General features: G+C 41.4%; 1 protein-coding gene across 1 annotated transcript in view; it reads left to right on the top strand.

Moving 5' to 3' along the window:
* The first annotated feature begins 4,449 nt into the window (after positions 1 to 4,449).
* The window catches only part of LOC130608258 (cytochrome P450 7B1), a 125,723-nt gene continuing 105,589 nt past the window's right edge, over positions 4,450 to 24,583 (top strand). The window contains exon 1 of the mRNA XM_057426058.1: positions 4,450 to 4,744. Within this exon, the coding sequence (XP_057282041.1) occupies positions 4,650 to 4,744 (95 nt within the window). The 5' untranslated portion in view covers positions 4,450 to 4,649. The remainder of the gene's footprint in view (positions 4,745 to 24,583) is intronic.

Genomic DNA, 24,583 nt, shown 5'->3' with positions numbered 1-24,583 from the left:
AGGGAAATGACAGGATCACATGACTTGTGGCACAGATGGCAGTAAGGAGAAATGTCACCATGTCTTTTGAGACTCTTTGCAGTTGTACCATCTTACACAAAGTAAAACTACAGCCAAGAAGATGTAGCTTCATCTGTTGGTACCTTCTTCTCCTGATCCTCTTGCCCATCACTTTTATGCTTTCCCAGTGTCAGTTTTTGACCCAAATCTTCCCTCCTATTGAGACCCCTGCAAACTGTAGGAGTCATCTCACTGTTTCGACCTCAGTTCTCTTGGCTACTCCTCTCCCATACTGTCATTTCCACACATTTTCAGTTCCACCTCTCTTCTTTGATTTCACCTTTAAGTCATACACAAATTCCACACCTTCATCTCTACTCTGAGGCAATGTCAGTTCTGTCACACTCCTCCTCAAAATCTTTCCTATTATTACACTCCTTCTCTCACTTCATTTGGTTTCCAAATTTCATCTTGCTCATTCAACCCCAGTTTTTACTCATCTATTCCTAATCGTCTTTTTTACTTCCCTCCCTGGCTCCCATTCATGATCTTTTTGCGTAATCAGTCCTCCACCTCTATCAGCCAATGCCACTGCTTCTGCCCAGTAGACCACTCAGCTTCTTTTTTTATCCCTGACATGATACGAATCCATGTGTTGGTGCACATAACAGGTATGTCTTTGGCATGTCAGTCCACATGATAGTGGAAAGTGAGACTACGACATTTGAAGTGCAGGGGCAGAGGAATGGGACTTCTTGCTTCTTTCAGCACGGGGTCTTTTTCAGAGCTCAGGCAGATCCGCTTGACTGACACAGGAGGTCACGGGAGAGAGGCTACAGTGCTGCATTACAAAAGCATGAAATGCAGATTGAGCCATTCTTGAACGAGAGGACACAAAGTGAGAATCAAATGTATTAGTCTTAAATCTAGTGAGTGAGATGAGAGGTCTGTAGCCTTTTTGTACTGCACTTAAATCACTGCACTTCCCTTTGCGTGTATCCTAGCAGGAAGAGAGACAGAGAGCAGTGAACAAAAAGGCTTTTAGTACTGTTGCCCTGAATTCAGCCCGATCGCTATTAGCTCAGAGCTTCACTTTCAGAGAAAACAGCTGCTGAGCTAAGAGCTGGAAGCAGACCCAGTTCCAGTGGCATCTTCAAGGAACTAAGCCCCAAAGTTCCAGCAGGTCACAAGAGTATACAAAACCTCTCTTCTTGTGGGGCTTTTAACCTAAATAAATTTGGACAGATTATCTTTGACACAGAGCTTAATTTGTTGACCCCATTTCAAAGTCTGATGCCACTGCCATTTCTCAAAATCACTAAAAATGTTACCACAGGTATTTTTCCTTAGCATTGTTCACAAAAATACATAAATTGTTTTGATTGAAATATTTCACATGCATTTAAACTGAAGGCAAGAACTGACTTGCAGTTTTGCAACTGCAATGGTTACAGCAGAGTAAAGCTACAAGCTGTTGAAAATAGCCTTACATGAGTTGTGCTGGGCAAGTGGAAAAACAAGCTTTGCTCCTGCCATTGCTTGTAACACATATGTCACTGGTGTTTCAGTGACGCAGAATCTGCTTCTGTCTAAGCCTGGGAGTTTAAATCCTTGCGCACATGAAATCTACCCAGTAGAACAGGCATTTGTCCATGTGCTGCATATAGCAAAATCACACTGTGATGTGTAACATACAGTACAGATTGCAGCATATACTGTTCGAAGTTTATTTTGAGTCTTCTGCATTTTCATAAGACAAAAAAATATGATCTATATCATCTTACAACATTGGCAGTATGAAACATACACACAGTATGCATTTTGAACTGTAGCATATGTACAGAATGTTCACAATTTAAACAGGAGAAATGTAACCGAGCAGCTATCTATCTATCTATCTATCTATCTATCTATCTATCTATCTATCTATCTATCTATCTATCTACCTGGGCTATCACGGTATTAGGAACCTCTCCGAAATCTTGGTGGCTTCCAAGTGAAAAGCCCTTCAAGCTTATCTTACGAATTCTCTATCCCTCCCCCGACCCAGTATATATCTGCAAATGCCTTCACCTCTCTCCAGCCTGCAGTTGTTTCTATCAGATTTCTAAGCACACAAACTGCACTTGAAGAAATCTGCCAAGGAGCCAACACCAGAAACAACAGCAATTACACGCCACCAGTAAGGGTAAAAACTGGGTGTAGTTGTATCCATCTGGAGAGTAAAGTTATCATTTTCCAAACATAACAGCATTTGCATTCTTTCTCTTCACTTATGACCAGGCTTCAGCAAGAGCTCCATAAAGATCTCAGGACAGCTTGAAACTGAAGATCCCTCCAATTCTTAAAAAGCCGTTTTTCAACATGAGACCATATCACTGTAAGACTAGGTTTGCACCTCCTGAAAAGGAAATAAATTTCCTCTTTTCTGCTACAGCTGTGTTAAAGGGGACTGTTCAGCCTCAACTTCTTTCCCCAGGTAGCTGAGATGGCAATATGTACGGATACGTCTATTGTAATTTTAACTGTGTATGCTATGTGCAGATACTGTCCAGCTGGATCTGCATCAAGGTAGCTCATACTATAGATAACCTGACATCAAACTTCATCAGGTTTGGGCTTCTAAGTCTTTGAGATTCCTTTACTAGTTGAGGAGAAATTAATCTGTACTGTTCGGCTTTGTAAAGGATTGACACAGAAACATACACAGCACTCATAGGGTACTTAGGACCTTTTGGGTTGCGTTCCCTGCATTTTAAAATAACAGTGTCTTGCTCATGGTGTGGTGCTTTCTGGTGTGTGAGTTTTGGTTTTTTTCATCTACAGTTGATCTGAGATGATAACTTTTGACAAGTATGCGAAGTGCAAACTAGAAAGTGGTGTTGTAACCCTCTTCACATCTTCTGCCAGAACTACAGTGATCTTGATATTTTGAATCTGGATGAGGGCTTATTCCAATGTGTAATTGTATGTGGACAGTTGTTTCCCACTATACTGAAGTGAAACACTGGATTTTCACAGCAGAGGTCACTTGGAAAATGAGTAATATTTTACACTGGTTTATGTCTTACAGTGCAACGCTTTTCTGTCCTAAATTACTCCCTTTCTAAGAATTAATAGGACTAATAGCTAAGAAATCCCCTGGAATTCCCAAGCTGGGGATTTCAAACACATTTCCCTACAAAAAGCCCTACAGAGCTATAAGTAAAATGTTAGTTTCTCTTACAGTTTCCCTCCACGCATTGTATTGCACAATTGTGTCTGATTTTTTTCATCTCAAGAAGGTCAACTGATGGTTTTAAGCAGTAGTGACCAAATCCTGACACACTTTAATGTGAGACACACTGATTTGCTCTTATGGCATTTTACTGAAATCAGCAGGAGCGTTTGAGAAAGAAGACACACAGGGCTGCCCACTGCAAAACCTCAGATGTGAGACAGGCCTCTGAAAATGATGAGATCTGCTGAAGTCAGGAAGGTTTGTAGCTAACTGGCTATTTTATCCGCTAAGATGCATTTGGGTATCTGCAATTCAGAGAAAACTCAAAACAGGGCAATTCATAAAACTGAGTGTTGCAAAACTTTTGTCCACGGTGAAAAGATATAAACCACCAAATACTGAGAAACAATGTGTAATATATATGAAGCTGAGAATGAGTTAGGTACACAAACTTCTGTCAGCATCCAACCAATCCACAATTCTAGAAACTGAAGCATATTACTCTATCAAGAGTGAATTTGCCTTGAACGACACCTCCCATCACAGCAATGTTTTGAGTGCACCAAAAGGCGATAGAGCTGTAAAGTCCATCTTTGTTACGCCCCCCTGCCCTGTCATGCAACACCGAACTCCCTGGACTTCTGCCCCGTTCCACCCCATCGCTCTTCCTACAGCTGGGGATCCGTCTATTGCCTCTGGTTTTAGTTTCTCACTTCCTCCTCTCTTGTCCTCTATAACACACCACGGGGACTAGCATGGTGGAATAAAGGACTGGACCTGGCATCTTCTCAGGCAGCAAAAGCTCAAAACCAAACCTTTGCTATCTGTACTTCATTTCTCCTACCTCAGGTTAAATTTTACGAAGCTGGGAGGGAGTTGTTTTTAAGCATGAACACGCATCAGGTGTTTGTCCCAAAACCAAGAGGAGCCAAAGGCGGTACCTGCCCAAGCCGAGCACTGTTTGCGCTGGGGACAGGCCACCGCCTCTCGGTCGGGTCCGTGGGGGCCCCGATCCATTCCCGCGGTGCGTGGAGGGCTGAAGGGGATCTCAGGGCAGGAGCCGCTTCCCGGGACGGTGGGATGATCCCGCAACCCCCTCCCCCGTCTCCGTTCTGGGACCTTCCCGCCGCATCGGAGCCTTTCCCGCAAGCGAAGCCCAGGGCTTCCCCTCCGCCGCCGGGAGGCCGCGGGGGCGGACGGGCGCGACCCTCCCCGCGCCGGGCGCTCCCCGGGGAGGAGCCGGCCGGGTCGTACCGGGCCCGCTCGCCAAGGCCGGCTCCGAACAGCCAAACCCAGCCCCCTGGGCTCGGGGTGGGCGGGGAGGGGCGGCCGGCCTGGCGCCTCTGCTGCGGGGAGCAGGAGGACGGGCGAAACTTTCTTCCCCGGCGGCGGCAAGGTACCGGCGGCCGCCGAGGCGAGCGCTGCCGGCATGGGCCCCGACACGCTGCAGCTCGGCACCTATGGCGGAGCGGCTGCCGCCGCTCTGCTCCTCTGGGCCGTGTGCCTGCTCTGCAGGAGGAAAAGGTACCGGGGTGCCGGGGGGCGGCCGTCGCATTCCTCCACGGCCGCGCCAGGGTAGCGGGGGTGCGAGGCGGACGCCGTGCCGCCGAGCCACGCATTGGGCCGCGCTTCCCTTCGCCCGCCCCTCCTCGCCGGGAAGCCCTATCAGCGCCCGCCGCCGCCACCGCCGCCCCCAGCCCGGACGGGCGGCAGGGCCCGGGGGATGGCGGCCCATGGTCCCCCGCAGCGGCCGGGGCGAGCGTGGGGCCGCGGTAGGAGCGAGGGGCAGCCGGGGAGGCGCTGGGCTGCGGACGGCGGCGGCTGTAATCCTGGCCGGCGGGTGGGAGACGCCGCTCGTTCATGGGCGCCTTGGGGAAGCTGGTCTGGCCCTTCTAGGTGCTACAAGACAAGGGGTGCCCGAAGCGCGCACCCCGGCCCCTGGCAGTTCGGAGTGTGAAGATGGTTGACCCTTCGGTTTGCTCAAAACCTGGGGGTTAACTTGTGCGCTCTATGTAGCAAAAGAGATCCAGTGCGGCACTTGAGAGCCTTCCTGCGGAGTCCAGGGTGCACCGACCTGACCTGCAGAGGCAGGGTGGACAAATGCTGCGGCTGGGTTGCAACATCGGCCCTCGCTGCCTGTTTTTTTGGTGATGAGTAGCTAATGCGTAATAGCAAAGCCTCTAGAATTCAGGTCGTTTGAGTGACTTTTCTATGTGTCTCTTTAGTTGACAGTGTTGGGTTTAGTTTGTTTCAGCTAAAGTGTCACAGAGGGTACACACATATTGTGGGATGCTTTAAGTTGAAGTTGCAGGTTTTGGGGAGGAATTTTTTGGGGGGGAAGGAAGTGCTGCCTAGAACGACTCCTTCTGTTCCTGAGCAATGCATGTTTCTTTATATGCTAACCCCTTACCCCGTACTTTTCACTTGTGTTGCAATACTTCATGCTTTTCAGTGTCTCTACTGCAGCTGATGAATAAACGTGTGTAAAGGCTTGGGGGATGAAGAGTGAAGAAGGGGAGGGATCAGTATTCACTATATTGTTTGCTTATGATTTTAATTTGTGTAATGAAACACATAGCAAATACTAAATTTAATTCTTAATAGTAAACATTTGCTTTTCCTAATCATTAAAAGTTATTTTTGGAAAGTTTAGACATGCACAGATGTAGAAAAGAAATTGCAGTGCTAGCCTCTGAACAAGAGTCAGAGAGTCAGGTTTTAGACCAATAACCCAAACTTTGGGATCATTTATAGAATGAAGTAAATAACAGAGAAAAGTAGTGAAAATTCTTGGTTTGATTCCAGAAGGCATCTGTCACTGACTGTAAACAGAGATGGGCTATTTCCATGATGTCTGTTTTGGAACCATTATTAATGTGATTGGAGTTAGAGAGCCTAATCTTTCCTTTAAGTAGAAGACATCCATCCCAATGTTCCAGTGGGATCATCCTGTAAGACAAACTACTTGACAGAGTAGCTCAGGATGCAGCTTCATGTTTTTGAAGATGAGTGGATAGCTGATTACCAGATCATCCTCCCTGTTGCTTATCTGCCCCTGTGTGAACTGGTTCTGGGAGCTAAACCAGCAAAAAAATGCTACTTTTTTTGACAAGTTTAGTTTCCTGCAAGTTTAGCTCCCTGAAGGAGGTCAGCACAGAAAACAAAAACCATATAAAACTGTGCCTGTCATTAGTAGAAATTCCAGTATAATTATAAAAGACTGAATTTTTGAAACTGGAAACAGGAAAAGCTCTTGCTTGTAAAGTTTTCAGCCAGATGTAAGTGGTAGGGGAAAAGGGTCAAAGAACGCATTTTGAGTTATTTTCGTAACCCTTGTGGATGTAGAGGTTTTTAAGTGTGCTTTTAGAGTTTCTATAGCAAAATGGTTTGGACATTTGTGCTACCACAGAATGATGTTATACAGGAGGTCTCAGCAGGAAGGCATACTGTCTTGTCCAATAAAGGAAACTGCTGTTTGATTAATAAACTACTTCTTTAAATCCTGTGCTGTTTCTCAAAGAAGTGTGCAAAGTTCTAGCTTGCAAGCAACTGGAAATAAAAAGTGAAAAACCCCATCAACATCTGTGTAGCACAGGCCTCAGTATAAGGTGCTGGTGTTGAAATGCTATCCTGCTCCAGCAAAATGTGCAATTAATTTTTCTTAGTCACAAAAGAAATTGGGCATGGTCTTGAGAGATGCCTGGCAGCAGCTGCAGGAAGAAAAGCTGTACTATGGGCACAGTGTGTTTAAAAATGGGTATGAGGGTTAGTTCATGCTCCTGAGATTTGGTGCAAGTTTGTGATCTCCCCTTGCTTATCTGACCCTTACCTGTTTATCTGTCCCCATGTATCCTTCATGTGTCAAGTTTCTTCTTTCCTTGTATTCTATTTGGATCTAACAAGCCCAGTGGCAGGCAGGACTACCCCCCTCAGAAATCCACAAAAAACATTTGGGAACTTGTTGACATTGGAGCTGTTGGCATTACTGAATAAATGCCAAAGCGAAGGTTGTCATGCATAATACCTGTTAGGACAGAAACACAAACTTCTCTGATTTTGCAGAGATTGCCTATGCTAGATAAAATGTTGCTACTTGATCTGTGCATGTGTTTTTATAGAAATTACTATGTTGCCCTAATGTTGGTGTGCTTGTACCAGTGTGGAAACTCTGTATAAGGGTTATGTTTAAGGTACTAAGATAAACTTTACCAGGATAATCAAACTTAGCATCTTAACCACAGCCATACATGGATTCCATCAGGACAGCAACAGTAATCAAGTGCATATGTATAGAAGAGTTTAAGTAAATAAATATACACCACTAAGTGCTAACTTGCACTTCAGAGTTCTGTAAGTTTGTTTTGCCAGATGATGCTTCTGTCCTGCTGGACCAAGGTGAAGCACAGCCACCTACTCTGAGAGTTAGTGCATCCAGGAGTGTAATGAGGGTTTGTATGTCCCAGAAGAAAAAACTCTCCAAATCCATCACTGACGTTCCTTAAGCAGGTGTTGCGGGATTTTGTCTTACTTGGAGTGAGGTGCTTCTGCTTTGTTTCCTCTCAGGCTGAGTGCTCATTCCTGGAGAGAAGATTTTGTAAGGAGAGGTGTTCTATTAACTTAATCTGCCATTGCCTTTTCCTGTAGTGAGGTTAGTTTAATCTGGCATTAAGGGATTTCAGGGTGAGTTCAGTACTGGTGTTCTTAATTAAGTATTTAGATCTGTTCTTTGGAGACAGCAAAAAGGGGAAGTGGAATTTCTTTTTGTATTAATGTTTATCATATGAGTTCTGGTGGCAGTAATAACACAAAGGAAACTAATTGGAGTCTTTGCCAGATTTCGTATCACAGATGGTGAAGAAACAGAACAAAAGTTTCCTTAATCACAGAAAATTTTGAGTTAAACTTCAGTGTCAGATGAGGCTCAGTGCCTTCTGCATGCTACAGAAAGATCTTCCTTTTACTGGTTAATGAAGAAAAGCCTATCTAGACTGTTTGCTGGGGAATGTGTTTTCTCCAGAGAGAGCTTCCTTTGTGCTGTTTCATGAAAGCATTTCAGCTATGGCAAAACCTGATGACTTCCTAGCCTGGAGATTGTACAGATTGGTCTCTTTTGTCTTCATAAAATGTCTAAGTCAGCTCCAGCTTTATGCAGTCTTTGTTTTCAAACTGTTTTTCCACTAGCGATGCACAGTCTCACGGAGCAGGAGGTGAGACAGCAGGTGAGACCTGCTCCTGCTCATCTTCCAGTAGTAATGCTGTGCAAGTCAGGGAAGGTCCCTCAAAATCAGCAGGGGTTGGTTCCTAGTTACTTCTGTAGGTGTAGTACTGTTCCACTTCTTGTTGCTCAAACTGATGCTTATTTTTGACTGCTAGTGTCTATTGCATGTCTATGACTGAAAATGATCACAAATTGTAACCAACAGTTTGGGAATGAGGCTGGGATGCTCTCTGCATCCCTCCCTGTGGGGCAAACATTGCAAATTACCAGGAAGAGGAGGAGGGTCAGGCTTCAGTTAAAACCACTGGCTTTGGAGAAGAGGAGAGTAGAGAGAAGTGGAACAAAGATTGTTGTATCCGTATTTATCCCTTGAAATTGGATCCTGCTGTCCTTAGGTTTGTATCCCAAAGTTCATCAGACAAAAAAGATACAGACCCAACCTAGAAATACTCATCGTGGATGTATCTCTGCTTGGAAAGTTAAAACACATACTGCAAGAGCAACACCAGTGAATGAGTTTGTAAAAATTATTCCCTCTGGAACTCCACAGGTTGGTGGGGTTGGTATTAATTATCAGAAATGGGCTTCACAGTCAGGATTGCTTGCATGGAATGATACAATCGCTGTAGGGCACATGTAACCTATGTGGGTTTTACTGTACAGCAGTATACGTGCTAGGTTAGACAGAGCAAATATGTTCTAATATATTATTTCTGACCAGTTTCTAATACATCAGAATATAGTATGTAAAAAACTTAAACAGTGTAATTGTAGATTAAAAACATACAAAGAATTTGATACATTTCTGAGAAAGGATTTTGCTATGGCCTAAGTTTCGGATTTAAAGCCTTGTTGAATCAAAGTGTCTTTCATTTTTCTCTTTTATTCTATCCCCTAAAATACCCCCAATCTATACAATCTCATTCATTTAAGATACTTTTCCAAAAAATTGCTCTCTTGAACCTAGACAGATATTGTTGAAAAGAATATAGATTTTGTCTTTGCCTTCAAGAACATCTTATCCTTCTCTGTGACAAGCTGTGAGCTTGCTAACAGCTCTCTTACCAAGTGAATTGTAGTTCACAAGATGTCATCAGCCTGTCTTTTTTACCACTTTTGCTAATTTAGGCAATATGTTAAGGTAGTTTTCAGTTGGAGGGAACATCAGGAAGGACAGAGAGAAGGATACCAGAAAAATCTATCCTCTCCCTTCTTACCTTGTCTTTCTACAGAGGCCTTTTTCTCCATCCTTTTGGTTGGAGTTCTGGGGAGCGCATGTGTTTTCATGACCTCCTTTTGTTTAATGTCATTGTCCACTCTTCCTCTACTCTGAAAAGATAAGGACTGAAGACTGGAACTGTTTAAGGCAGAAAAGTAACAGTTCTGTTTCTTAAGTAGCCTGAAAAAACCTTTCTTTCTCACCATCACACTCGGGTTTTCTGTCAACTTTTCACTGCTCTGCCAAGATGCGGTGGAAGCTTATTTATCTGATTGCTGCTTCTGGTAAGAGCTTAGTGGAAGTCAAAAAAAACAAGAAAACCTATAGCCTTCTCAAGATGTACAAGACTCAGTTCACTGGCTTTTGGTTTTCTTATGACACTAATAGAGCTAGAGAGCCATTATGTTGAGGGTCCCAAGATGTTTTTTTCCTTTTTCATTTCTTTTTTTTCACTGCAGCTTCTCATCCTTCTGATATGTAGTCTGGGTATCATGTACATCTTGGGTTCTCTTACTACCAAGACTTTGAATATGATGCCTTTGTTAGCAGATAATTTACTTTTCCAATAATCTATGATTTACAGTATTCTTTGCTTAAGGTACACTGCCACCTAGCAACAGTTTCCCTTTCCTCCCAGTTTTCTTGACCTACTTTGTCAGGGGTTGTTCAGCTTTAGTTTGTGCCTAGTCTGGTCTTGATTAGCATCCAGAACCCATCAGTAGATGCCATCCTGGTAAATGCATATGTGTATGTGGTGCAGATATTTTTAGTGGCAATAAGAACTGCTAGCTTCAGGTTTCTCAATAAAATACAATGGTTTTTACTTTTACACTGGTTTTTCCTTTCAGTGTTTTTGTGGAAAATGCCTAGAATATTTTTATTTTATTTTATTTTTATTTTTTTCCTTAGAAGTGCTAGGTTTTCATTTCTTCTGTTCATTATTCTTTGGAGGCAATAAAATTAAAGTGCAAGAATTAAAGGGAATTGCTTTCTGCTCTTTTTATTATTCCATTGTAACAAGAAGCATGGATCATCCATCTAGAGTATTGTACACAAATGCACATAGCTTGCAGAAAGTACTGAACAATTAACCCTTCTGCTCCTCCTCTAAGTTGATAGTCCTAAAAGTATGAATGAGGAAAACCCAGGTAAACACAGGGTTCTTCAAAAATGAGATTCATGCTTACTATTCTCCTTAGAGGAGGAAAACACGCTCACTGGCAAATTTTAGCTGAAACGTTATATATAAAGGCTGGTGTAAAGGAAGACATAAACGGGGCAAATCTTAATCCTAGTATCCTCTTACAGGAGATATTAACTACTCCACCTTCAAGCATAATGGTGAAATTTGCCACCTGATGTGTTTTAATTGTTGGTGATGTAACTAGAGAAGTACATTGCCAGGCAACTGCAGGACAGACTGGAGTCCCAGCGCGTGAACCTACCTGGGCCTCTGACTCCAAGCAAGGAATGACTGAACTTGCAGTCTTGCCTGCGGACTCTGCCTCAATTCCTCCCCTGTAAATTGGAGGTCAATGTGACCTCTTCTTTATGTACCGATAGCACAGCTGAATGCTTCACAGCATATGCAGTTATCAATGAAGCTGAAAGAAATTCTCCCGTCCTATAACTACTCAACATGTGCTGAGGAACTGTTACCTGGCCATTCCCTTTCTCCTGTATGCTGAAGTACAAGTCCTAGTTAGTGTTTCAAGCCAGAAATGCCACATTTTCTCACAATATTCAGCTAAGCTGTTGGGTCATGTCAGCTGCTTTAGTATTTACCTCACTTATCAGAATTACAGTCCCAAATAAAATTGTGGGTTTTTTTTGTTTTGAGGGTTTCTTTTCAGTCAAGTATTTTGATTAAGAAGTTGGGCAGGGCTTGTTTTGGTAAAGTAATATAACTGTTCTCAGTACTCCATCTAGTCACTTATTTTGCTTAGTACATTGTAATGCCACGGAGTGGGGGAAATATAGAAGCTAAAAGAAACAGCATAAGTGCAATGTTAATACATAAGGAAAATCTCACAGCTAAATTGGCAGTCTTCTTCTCTTTTATCCAAGTTTTATAGAGCTACTTGGTAGTGGAGCCAGGGTTGGAATTCATTTTCCTGACTTCTAGTTTTGTGCTTTAGCTTGCTGCCTTTCCTTTCCAACACGCTTACCATATATGACATTATAGCTGTCTGGTAAACTAACTTTTTCAACCACGAGGCAGATTTTTACTTCGGATTCAAAACTTCAGTAGTGTTCCTTTTCTTTCCCAACCATTTACTGATCCTTCTACAAGATGCGTTTAGGTTTTTAGGCTAATATCCATTTGCACGCCGTCTGGGAGAATTTTGGCTGACTGAGAGTCCCATAAAACAAAAGTTTCCTCTTTACAAACCACATGGAGCTTGGCTGTAGATATTCAGTTCCTTTCTCCACAAACTGTTTTTAATGGTGCCAGATTCTTCTGTTTCTTCTCCTTGTTTGGCACATGTCAGGCAAAAAAATCTTGGCTCTCATATAGAACATATCTTGTTTCCTCTTAACTGCTCGTACTTTCTATTCGTAATTCAAATCAGCAGAAAAATGCTATGGTTGTGCTTCTCATGATTTAATCTTGTAGTTTCCTAAGCAATATTCTAATGTTCTTTAAAAAGTAGTATGCTCTCATACTGTAGGCCTGGTGGTAGGGGATTCTAGCTGAATGCAATGAGCATGTCCCTGTTGATTTGGGAAAATGTTGCATGGTGTCCTGAAGGGGTGGCTTGTTCAAGCCCTGTGGAGGCATATGAATGAAGCTAAAATGGGATGTTAGAGGAGTGTCCTGTCTGTCACACAGCTGACCCCTTCTTATGCTGCAGTGAAAACCCAGATTGAAACACTGCATGTTGCAGGCTTATGTCCATAGTGGGAAGTTGAAGAAATATCTCCTTCCTGGTCCATGGCATCCAGAGAGCCTGTGCATGTTTGTCACAAGGTACTCATGTTACTTGCTGACAGCCTCACTCTACATCCATGGGAGTTGATCTGCTACTGATGGCTAAAACAGAGTGTAGTACTGCTGAGTGTGGTTGCTTTATCTGATTTCTTGTGACTCCCTAGCAAAACGTTCTGCTCTTTCCTTACCCCGATTTCTGGCTTCTCAGAAGGCCCTTGCCCAGATTTTCCCTGAGTAGTCATTACAAATTCTTATGTCACTTGCCTTGCCTAAAAACATGGGGAAAAAAGTGAAATTTTTGAACAATATGTTGAAAAAAATGGAAAATTGCCAGATTTTTATTACTTTTTAAAGTGATGCAGTATTTAAAAAAAAATAATGGTCTCATTTCAACACTGTGTGAGAATGCAAAAGTTTTCCAATTATTAGCTCTGGCAGTAATTACTTTAAAAAAAAACAAACAAACCCCAAAGAAACCTGTATATTTCTTAAGAAGACAGACTACTGCTGCTGAAGCACATTAGACAGAATTAATGGAGAATTGGTGATTAAAATGAGGTTCCTGAGAAGCCAGTATTTCAGTCTTTTTGGACTCTTTTTTTCCCTTTGTATGCATGACAGCAGAAGGATGGATTTACCCCTTTGTCACAGTGTAATACTGTAGTCTTTGAAGGCTTTGGAGAGAGTGTCTCCAACTTTCTAATAGGGCCACAAGGAAAATCAAAGTATTTTCAGACATCCTCATTTAATCTGGTTAACAAAAGCAGGATGCTGAAAGAAGGACAATTGTTGATATCTGCTTGGAGAAAATGTGATCAACTTCCATTGCTGGTCTGCTCAACTGGTGCTACAGTAGAGTTTGGTCATCGCTTCCCCAGCTGGGAAGCACTGCTCCATGTTTTCCTCTTTAGTGCTGGCATGTTTTTTTTAGGTTACAGTAGCTCCACTTCAGAGCTTCTGGTGTATGCTAGATCATAGCCATTCTAATTCTGCCCAGCTGGTTTTTCATCATGATAAGCTTTGGGAGTCACATTTAGGAAGTTTCTCTGAAAATAGCTCAAACAGTGGATTGATGGCAAGGTATAATTCTTTCCTTCAGTTGTTCAGGAATCGCTCTGTGATACTTACTCATCTCAGACTTACACTTCATTAAGAAAGAAGAAGCCTCCTTGGAAGACTTTTTGTTTCGGTCATTACTGCATTTGTAAAATGTTTCCAGTGGAGTAGGCGTTTCTTCCTTCTTCCTTTCAAAAACTTCTGTTGTTCTATTGGATGGGAGTTTTTTCAATTTTTTAGAAGATTTCAGATGTCTGGGTTATTTTTCAGCACAATAACCATTTTGCTTAAATAGCAAATTCCCAAGCCCTACAGCTGAGGGCAAGGCATATTGCCAGAGCCCGCACTGCAATGTTTGTGTGTGATTCCCGTTTAAAAGGAGCAGCTGTGTATCTGTACAAGAAGTGAAAATGTCTCTCAATTCAGGAGTCATCCAAGAACCAATTTTAAAATGTGCTGAAAGCGCAGAATTGATATTGGGGCAAACAGGGAGGAAAAATGAAAGTACTCGGACAGCAGGCTTATATGTGGTGCTCCTTTTAACCCTAATACATGCCTGAAAGAGTCTAATTCAACAGCAATAAGAATTAGATGTGTGTGTCTGATGATGAAATTAAGCTTACAGTGCATGACAGTACACCAAACTGTTTGGGCTTTTCAGTAATAGCTGTCATCAGAGCATGCATGACTGATGGAGATTCATTTCCAGGCCCCGGAACAAGTGCAGCAAGCCAGATTCAGAGCCTGGGCTCCTTCTGAGTACCAAATGAGGGAAATTCGAAGTTTGTGTCCTAGAGGCTTGCATGTAGTATCCTTTAAAGCCAGGTTAAATTATCGGTCGCTGCTAAGGAGCAACACAGAATTGATCACAGCAGGACTGGAGAGGTTTCCCGTGTATGTCAGCATGCAGTGGCTTGGGAAACAGCTGCTTGCACAATGTCTGGTTTGTGGTTGAACAGAGAGCTGAATTTCTGGCATTGCTGCTTTAAGATCCAAAAATTATAATTAAATTTCAAAGAAATTTTGCATATGTGAATGAGTCAGAGTTATCTTTTTTTCTGTAAGCTGTTTAGTTTCTTGCATCCTGTGTAGTGAGAATGCTGCTAGATCCTATCTGATAATACCACATTAGGAGTGAAGGGATTTTTTTTTCATAACCTGTGGACTTCCTCAGATAGAACCATATCAGCTATAATAAATTTAGAGCCTTAAACTCCCGTTGTTATGAAGACTTTAAAATAAAACTGTGCATGCAACTCCTATTGGTGCTGCAGTGGTAAGAAGCTAAAATAGACAATGCTGAGATCTGCTGGGCTCAGAAGAAAGTTCAGGCTTCCTGGCTTCACAATCTCATTTGCAGAAGTAGGACATACCTACTGTTTTGCCCTCAGGACAGATGTCCAATAAAGCACAGTTGTTGTGACCCATCCAGTCTTATCTCCTGCATAGTTTAGGCCATTGCAGTGTCTCCTGCATCAGCTATGTTAAATTCTGCTTGAACACAATCCTGTTTGAAATGCAGAAAGATTTTCTGCCCTTGGTTTATTATTTCCTTTGAGTGATGAGTAGTCCAGTGCTTATCCTGCAGGTTGTTCTTACCATTCTGTCTTTGCTTTAAGAAAGGGGGTGAATTCAGTCTCATTAGTGGATGCATATGTCCTTTTAAACACTGACAAGATTTAATTAGAAGTGATGAAAGATAGCTAAGATGGCATCCAAAACTAACAAAGAAGGCCATCTCCTGTTCCAAGTATTGAATCCTGCTGAAAAACAAAAACAAAAAAAAAAAACCAAACCTGCTTAAAGGTGCAGACAAGATAGGGATGCTGGAGAGGGACTCTTCATTAGAGACTGTAGTGACAGGACAAGGGGTAACGGGTTAAAACTTAAACAGGGGAAGTTTAGGTTGGATATAAGAAGGAAATTCTTTCCTGTTAGGGTGGTGAGGCACTGGAATGGGTTGCCCAGGGAGGTTGTGAATGCTCCATCCCTGGCAGTGTTCAAGACCAGGTTGGATGAGGCCTTGGGTGATATGATTTAGCGTAAGCTGTCCCTGCCCACTGCAGAGGGGCTGGAACTTGATGATCTTAAGGTCCTTTCCAACCCTAACTATTCTATGATTCTGTAATTCTAAGATCATCTGACATGTCTTTGTGTCTCAATGGCAAGTTAGTAGGGACTGAAGCAACTTGCCATCTATCCTTTCTCCCCACTCCAGGAACATTTGGGAGGACCAATGTAAGTGTAGTGCCTGCTGCTTCTCTGTAGTCTTTACGTTGCATGCTTGCTTTGGGAAAAAAGAAGAGCAGCCAGGTTTTAACCAACACTATAAAAAACAGAGATAATTCAGCTGGGATCAGATGAACAAATGCTTCGTTTTTGGTTTTTTTTTTTTGCTTAGATATGAAAAAAAATAAATCTTGTTTGATTTGTTTTGTGCGTTATTTCAGTGTATATTCTTATTAATAATACCTCTGAGACTGTTGTTTAGGAGCCAGGCATATGTGTAAGCTCATGCCTTCAAATTGTGTTTTAACAGTTCCAGAGAAAAAAAGCACTATATAAAATAGAAATGTGAGAGATAAAGCAACTTAAACTGTAGTGATAAAGTTCATTTCATAAAAATGAAAGCCCAAGAAGATTTTTCAGCACAAATACAGTGTGCTGATTTGGAATGTCAGATGATTTGTGTCATCAGAACATGAGGAAAAAAAAAACAACAAACCAGGATGCTTATAGCTGTACCTTTGTAGGCAATTGATGGTGTTAGAAATGTCTGATAGAGATATGGTTTTGATTCCTCAGTCACTGAGCATGAAGATGTCACACTGGGCTCAGTTTTTGATGAAAGACTGCAGTGTTGAAGATGGAAGGAGATGGAAGTCCCCATGTGTCTATGATGATGGTGCCTTCCAAAATGAAGGCTGCCCTAGGATACCTTCACATGCAGGACATTGCCACACCCCATAGCTTTTCTCAGTGGGCAGGACCCAAGCCTCTGGGTGACAAAATCCCTGTTGTTACCGCCTATGACCATTTGTACCTCTGGTATTCTATTTAGTCCCAGGCGCACTGATCAGGTATAGCTATAGATTCAGCTCTGCTGTATCAGATGCTTCTTTTTACTTTTTGTGACAAATATCAATTTATCTCCTTAAAGGCAGCAAGTTACTGGGAAGTGTTTCCTGCTCATGGCAGTCAGTTAATTTCTCTTAAGATTGTGGAAGGGACAGGTCAGTTAATTGTCTTCAAAAGAATGAATTTTACTGGAAGCTAGTGCAGAACATGGGTATCTCTTTCATTTTCCAGTGTTGGGCTGGTGAAAGCAGCTTCAATAAGTATGATTTGGCATGCTAAATTTCTCTGCTCTGTATATGGAAAGCAACCAGCACATTTGGATTCTGTAATATAAATAAGGTCCTTGGGCCTTACTGAAATTCTGCTGATAATCATTATAACCTGTCTGCAGAGTTTAGCTAGTGGGTAATGCTAGATTTATGTCAATAAAGGATGAAGTCTGTATTTATCATTTTTTTCTCTTTCAGCTGGATTTATATTGTGTATGACCCCTTTTTTTCTGCTAGGTATTAGAGTGCTTTTTTTTTCCCTGATTTCTCAGTTTGCTTTATTGCTGTTCACAGAATTCACTGTGCTGTGTAGGAACTGTCCTCTTGAATTCCCATTGCTCTGCTCAGGGAGTAAGCTAGGCTAATGAGACCCCTCTTTGTTTCATTTGAGTGGGTTTTGCTAATTGCTTTTATCACATTGGAACCTGTAGGGGGATTTTCCATAGATAAAATGACAATAAAAAAATGAAACGCTTTTTGTTGGTAAGTCACCTGGCAATTCCGCCTGGTTTCTCAACATAGCTGTCAGCAGATGTGAGTGACTTCTTAACGCCCAGTGTCTCTAATTGCCCTTTATTTCCCCTCTGCTCTCCCTGGATGGGATTTATTTCTCACTTGGTGGGATGAAACACAAAAGCAGGTTGTGATGGAGTGCATCTCCAGTCAGCAGTAGGGAGGATGACAGGGTGAATTAGGGTGGTCAACATGTAGCAGGAAGAGAAATTTCATCCTGCTTCCTGCACTGTCCTGTGGTTGTGGCTGATCTGTCCCCATCCCACTTCATCCTTGTATCATCACTTCCTTACAGCCCAGCTCATGCTGAGAGCCTGCTGCTTCTGCAGATCAAAGGGGCAGGGACTTCAACACTTTAGCCTTCCCAAAGGCTCATGCTCCCCCAGTTACCCATTTGTACCCATCTTCTCCCTAAGTTGTGTTCAGTATACTTCAGTATACTGATCACCAACCCAAGCACTCACCTGCTCAGGACTGTACTGTTATTTTCATCTTGAGGACGGTATTAGGTTTTGTGAACATCCTAAGAAAAGATGATTGAATGTATTTCAAAAACCGAGAATGAGATGGCAGCGATTAGTCAAACATACCTAGGAGTGAACAGCATCTATGAGTCCCTGTGCTCTGGCCTTTGAAGAAAATTTATGCTGAATCCTAATGGAGTTTACTGAACCACTGGATTTGTAATTATTGCTGTCTATGAATTTTACTTGGTTTATGTTAAATCAAGGTATATTTGGGGTTGTTTTGTTGTTTTCTTTTTGTCTAGCTTGAAATTTTGCCCTTGAGCTATGCTGTAGTCCCTTCTTATATTCAACTGGGTCAAGAGTAGCCTGAAAGCTCCTTGCCTTTTCCTGCAACACTTCTTCAGGACTCCGTCCTCACCCAGAGAAGGGATTAGAGCCGTCACTATTCTCTTCATTTATATAATCCTGTCATTGCCCTGACACCAGCGTAATCTTCTTGACTGGCTGATCAAACTGATTTTCAACAGTTTTAGACAGAGTAAAAAATTAGTGCATTTAAATCTTCCTTGATTTTTCTGGCAGTTTTTCTGTCATTCAGTCTAGCATTTTCTTTATCTCAAGTCCCTTTTGTTATTTACTGTGCTTATCTTCCTCCCTGTAAAATATCTACTACAGCTGGTGTTTTTACTTTTTAGGCTCTAATTCTCCTAATCTTAGGTTAAAGGAGTTAACGGATGATAACAGACCCTTATCAGACTTTGTCTTATTGCAGTGTTTGACATGACTTTTTGGCCTTACTTTAGACATTTGAGGTTTTCCACTCATTTCAGCAAGCCCGGGATTTTACTTTAGATATTTACTCACAGCATAGAGCTTCTGTAGTGGCTGCAACGTTATCATATAGCCAAATGAAATAATCTCTTCCGTAAGTGGTGCATGTAGATTTAGCATTTTTGTGGTTTATAACACATCGGTAACAACTGAAATACTTCTGCAGTAAGAAAAACTGTTCAAAGCCATAGCAAATCTTGCCGCTGTGGGTCTTTGAAAAGGGGACAGAGGTCTGGTTTGTGATCCTGCTTCTACCAAGAAATGGCTTTGGATTTTATTAGCAGGGAGGTTTGAATTTTTACGGTGCAGGATGAAAAAACACAGTACTTGAGGGTGCTCTGGGGAGAGTCACAGTCACTGAATTTCTCAGTGACATTTTGAACCCCAACAAAGTTTTGCCTACCTGGCCGCACTAGACAGGGCTGTAATTTATCTGTTCTCACCCCACTGTTGCTGTGCCTGCAGAAGCCCTCTGGCAGCAATATCTTAGGGGGCAGAAGAGATTTCTGTAGCAGCTCTTTCTGGTTGAGGAACCAGCTTAGTGTGTCTGTTCGAGGTCTGTTTGCTCACGTAGCGTTTACTGACAAGTAGGGCAGACCAGGCCATATGGGCAGGTGTGGAAATCTTGATACTAAAGACATGCAGCCTGACACAAAATCTTTTCTTCTGCTGGACTTTGCCTTCAATGGTTCACTATCTCTACATGGTGACTACCATGTTAAGAATACTACTTGCAAAGTGAGTTGGAGTTAATGAGTCTAATGTTCTGATTCAGTGAATTGATGAAGCAATGCCTTCCTTTTAAGCCATTGAATAGTTTCTTATTTTAGTGGGATTTGAGCTTCTAAGTGGAGCAAAAGCTCAAGTTTTTTGACAGATCAGCACTTTCTTGCTGAGGCAAATGTGAATTTCTTATTTGATGGTATGATACAGAATATGCAGTAGCATTTCCTTGCCTTAGTTCTACTAATTCCCGGGGGAAAAAATGTGACACTAATTTTATGCTTTGAATAGAATTTCAAAGCTCAGTTTTCATACAGCTAAAATGTCTTGACTCATTGATTCTTGAAGAGTTTGCAATTCAATGTTTGGAATTTAATTTAAATTGCCTAGAAGTTTGCAGAGGATGAGACCACTTCTTGTTGGTAACTGAAGTTACTTAAAGATAGAACTTTCACTTCCATCTGCATACCCATGCTAGTCGACATCTTAAAAGGTTAGGGTTGATTCTAGATTTCATTTTATATGCAATATTGCATATATTTGAATTATATGGATTGCCTGGAATCATACTGGCCACATGGCCCTGATCACGAGTCAGTCTTTCTTTTCTCATTTCTAACACTGTGAAGCTGTGACTTGTCTCTTGAAACTCCTTTCTGGGTCTATAATGCTAGCAGCTGCCTGCGGCTAGCCACCATTGGCACACTCACTGTCCTCTGCTAAACCCACCCTTTATTTTTCTGTCCACAAACTGACACGCATGTGCTTGACCACATCTGCTGATGAGTCCAATCTGGTGTTTCCCAGTGGGATACTAGCTTTCTAAAAACAGTCTGAAGCTTATTCTCCTTTCATTAAAAAAGATGGGGAGGTGTAATTCTGTTGACTTAGAACAGAAGTGCTCCTCTGAAGAAGAAGGCTGAAGCCTTTAAAGCCTTTTTCATTTGAAAGCAGAGACTTCTGTGTTCCAGCTATGGACCACATCAGATGTGAATTTTCTATAGTCACATGACAAAACTAATCACATAGTTGCTAAGAGTGGCAAAGTGGCTTTTGAGCCACAAAGATTTTATGACATTGTAGCATTTTTTGTTTGCTTGGGTCATCTGGAAACTGATATGGTACTTCTTTAAGAAAATCCATCCTAAGTTTGTCTCATGAGTTGCTCCTTTGGTAGCCTTCAGCTGCACAGAGCTGGCCGCAGTTTGTTATCAGTGAATTTTGGGGAATTTCTTCTGATCACTCTGGGACGAGATAGTTCCTTCTAATATAAAAAAAAAAAAAAAAGAAAAAAGTGTATGTATGGTAAAAATAAGAACTGTAAGCAGCTGAGAAGGTAACTTCTGGGTGTACGATGGAAAAGGTGTAGGGTAGGTAGTTTAATTGGGGTATAATAGGTGGTAAATCTTCTGGAAATAAAGAGAGCTCATAAGATGAGAACGGTAGACTGAAACCCCAACCATCCTTTGATTACTACCAGATTTAAACATTCTTGCAATCTTAGCATACTAATTAACCACAACTGATACATAATGTATGCCTGTAAATAAGTAATTTTCCTTTAACTCTGGTTTAACCCTTGTAGATGCTATTTTAGGTGCTCATTTTGGTGTAAGCTTTACATTAATTTAGCTGTACTGTTTGGTGTCAAAAATTAAACTTAGTTAAATTGATAAATGTTTCATGATACATATCTTTTAAATAATATCAGTACATAGGTCTTGTCAGTCCATAGCTTTATGACAATCAGTAAGTTTTAAAAGAGAAAGGTATCTCTTTTTTTCTTCCTTAAAACTGGTTTATATAGGTTGCCCTTTTTTTAGTATCAATTACCATTTATCATCAATTCAGGCACTTGGAGATCTTTGTGTGAAACTGGAAGCAAAGCCCAACTCCTTATTAATGTGTTGAAATGAATGTGTTTTCTGAGTTCATGTATGATCATCTGAGCTTCTGTTTTTTCCCTTTCCCTTTCATTCTTTTCTGAAAAAAAAAAAAAAAAAATTGCAAAAAAAAGTTTTAGGGGAACCAAACTGTTAACCAGTCTTTGTGCTGCTGCAGCTATGGCAGTGCTGGAAGCCTGCTGTATGTGTGCTGCATTGATGATCTCTAATTCATGTCTTTAAATCACGCAGTCTGTGGTTAAGTGTGCTACTGCGTGGTACAAGTAGGTCATCTTCACTGTGCCTGCAGGGATGGAGCCACATTGGGGCTCAAATCACTGTTCCTTCAACAAGACCTCACTGAAATAAAAATACTGAGTGCTCACCACTAAAGTTATGGGGAAATTCAGTTTATTATTGCACATACAGTGTTGTCAGAAACTTGAAACTCTTTTTACAGCCTGATTAGTCAAGAGTTCAGTGAGGAGTTAGTCCACACTTTGGATTCCTGGTCTGTGTGATCTACTGTGTTTCTTTGCTTCATGTGTGAGAGCACCTGGCATACACCTCTCCTTAGAAACTATAGCTAGTTCCTCATTCTAGTGCTAGTGCCAATGCCATAAGGATCCAGCCTGGGTTTTATGTCCTTTGCAACATAACTGGTCCTTTTTGGACCAGTGGACCTTGCTGAATTTACTCAAGTCACCCAATTTACAGCAGGGATTCATTCAGATGATGCCCAGTATGTCTAGCTCCTGCAGATCAGGGAGTGCCTCCCTTGCTTAGCAGGGAGCATCCTCTTCTAAAAGGAGGCTCTGCCCATTTTTTCTGAGTGATCAGGAACTTACCTGGGTGGAACTCATGTACAGTTGTGTAGGTTCACTTGGATTTTCTCATGGATGAAAAGTAAAGGCTCTCTCATATGCAGGAGTAACAGAAGATGCAGTCAATGGTCGATGTAGTATTAAAAATAGTCATTTTATCTTGGCTTAGTAACAGTGGTGACTGCAGCAATTAATACAGTTTGAAAAGAAGAAAGAATATAGAACAAAGACATTTAGGCAACTTGTTTGTAATTCTCCTAAATGTACTCTGCTTCACAAAAATTACTGCAAGAAGTTGGTAAGTCTTTTTTGCTCCACAAAATCAAAACAAAATTGCTTTTCCATTTTTCAACCTGGTGCTTCTGCCAGCTTTGTTATGCTGGGAACGTGATGTGGTGTAAAAGGCATCTGTAACCTCAGGCTCTTAAGAAAAGGCCCATGTTTTATACCTTATTCTCTTCTATTCGATGGATACCTTCTAGGAAATGTCTTTGTTGTTCTTTTTTCCAGTGCAGAAATACTGCTTCAACATGTTCTGTGCTGAAATGTCAGCATTGTGCTGTTGTGTAGGTGGTAGTATGTATTATACACAGTTTTCAAAACCTGAATAATCAGTGATGTGCATGACTTTGCCAGGGAAAACAAATGGCTGTGTCATCTTGATTTCGGTATATCAAGAAAATGTAACCTATAAAAGTTAATTAGCATTCTTCCAGAAGGGAGTTGTTTAACTAACATCTTTGTTTCCATGTTTTCAGTTTTGTCAGAAGCTGAAGTGTTTTATTCTGTTGCTAATATATACCCATAGATTTGCAGAGTATTTCACAGAGCTTTAGCTACCATGCATCCATCCTTCATTTTGGCGAACAGCTAGGTTTACCACTCACTTGAACAACTGCTTAAATCCACTGAAAAGTTTTATCCTGTTTTTCATGTAATTTTTTTTTGCATGGCTTTTATAAATAAAATTTCTTGAGCCTGATGGTGTTCCTGTTATCAATCAAAATGAGGTTTCAGTGATTTTAATCTGAGGAACCCTGCCGTTGTCATTGAAATCTTGACTGTCTGCATCATCTTGACTGTCTGCATCACTGGTTACTGCTGGGAGTTGATGGATCTCTCTTTCCCCTGCTCTCTCTTTCTCTCTCATGGCTTTGGTTCTCTAATAGGCTCAGTTCTTCCCGTTCAACCTGGATATTACTGACATTTGGCTATATCAGATGCACAGAATGTCCTGGTCTGAAACAAGGCTGAAGTTTGAGCACTCATAACACTGAATTGAGTAATCTCACTTAGGGTTTTCTTATAACTCTGCAATTCATTAGCCTTCCTCCACCACTTTAGATTTAGATAGAATATTTAGGTGTTTGCACACCAGCACTACTTAACTATGTGCTAAGGTAAATTATAAAAATTAGGGAACAGGCTTCTCATGCATTAACTGGTTTTATACGTTCTGCCTAGACTGAGGTCTTCCCAAGGTTTAAAAATCAAAGATAAATGAAATTATACTTTCATAGTAAAATTATATCAGTAGTTTTACAAATATTCTAGAAGTGGAGATGAGGTTTTGTTCTGGGTATTACTTCTGGATGTTAATATTTACAGAAAGTGTTCAAGAAAAAGCAGTTAGTGAAGAAGTCTTATTTTAATATTAATGAGGCCCTTATAGAAAAGATAATCCTTAGAGGCCAGATTTTCAAGCCTGTTAAGCCTGCTGAGATGCACTTGCTGTGCACCAAATCCTTCCTTAAAATGCCAAAGTTAAGATGGTCTTATGGATAACAGCTTTGTTTCCACTGCTCTGTAAATGTATGCTTGGGACTTTGATTTGGGAGTCAGCTTTGATGTTGTTACTATGCTGTATATTAAAATGTTTGGTGTCCTTTAATGCAAACCCTGGATGGTGGCTAGAACCTGTGCCTAGACTTCAGCATCATAACTGACTCCTTACTTAACACAGTGAGGGAGAACTGAATGAATAGTGGTCTCCTTGGCAAAGTAATGGTGGAATCAGAGCAAAGTAATCTGAGAATTATTGGTATTTAGAGGGCTGTTTTTTCCGAGTTATGTTGTTAAGAAGTTTCTGTGCTGTCTCATTATTCTTGGGCTTGTTCTGAGCATGATCTGTTTGATTTTGTCATGTCTTTGATTGTGAGAGTATCTACTTTGACCCTTTGCTTGAAGCAGGCTTTAATATTTCACTTGCCAGTGCTGTGTCAACATACCTTTGGAGAGCATGTGTCTTCCACACCATCCCCCGGCTTTCTTAGTAGCCAGTTCATTTTGTTCCTCATCCTTGTCTTTAACTTACCGCGTTCAAAACCAGGGTTTACAGTTTCCTCGTCAG

This window comes from Pezoporus wallicus, unplaced genomic scaffold (genome assembly GCF_028554395.1).
Source record: "Pezoporus wallicus isolate ANWC-B61680 ecotype Strahan unplaced genomic scaffold, APGP_CSIRO_Pwel_v1 contig_4131, whole genome shotgun sequence".
Lineage (NCBI taxonomy): Eukaryota > Metazoa > Chordata > Aves > Psittaciformes > Psittacidae > Pezoporus > Pezoporus wallicus.
The sequence above is the reverse complement of the archived record's forward strand: the minus strand, read 5'-3'. Positions and strand labels throughout refer to the sequence as shown.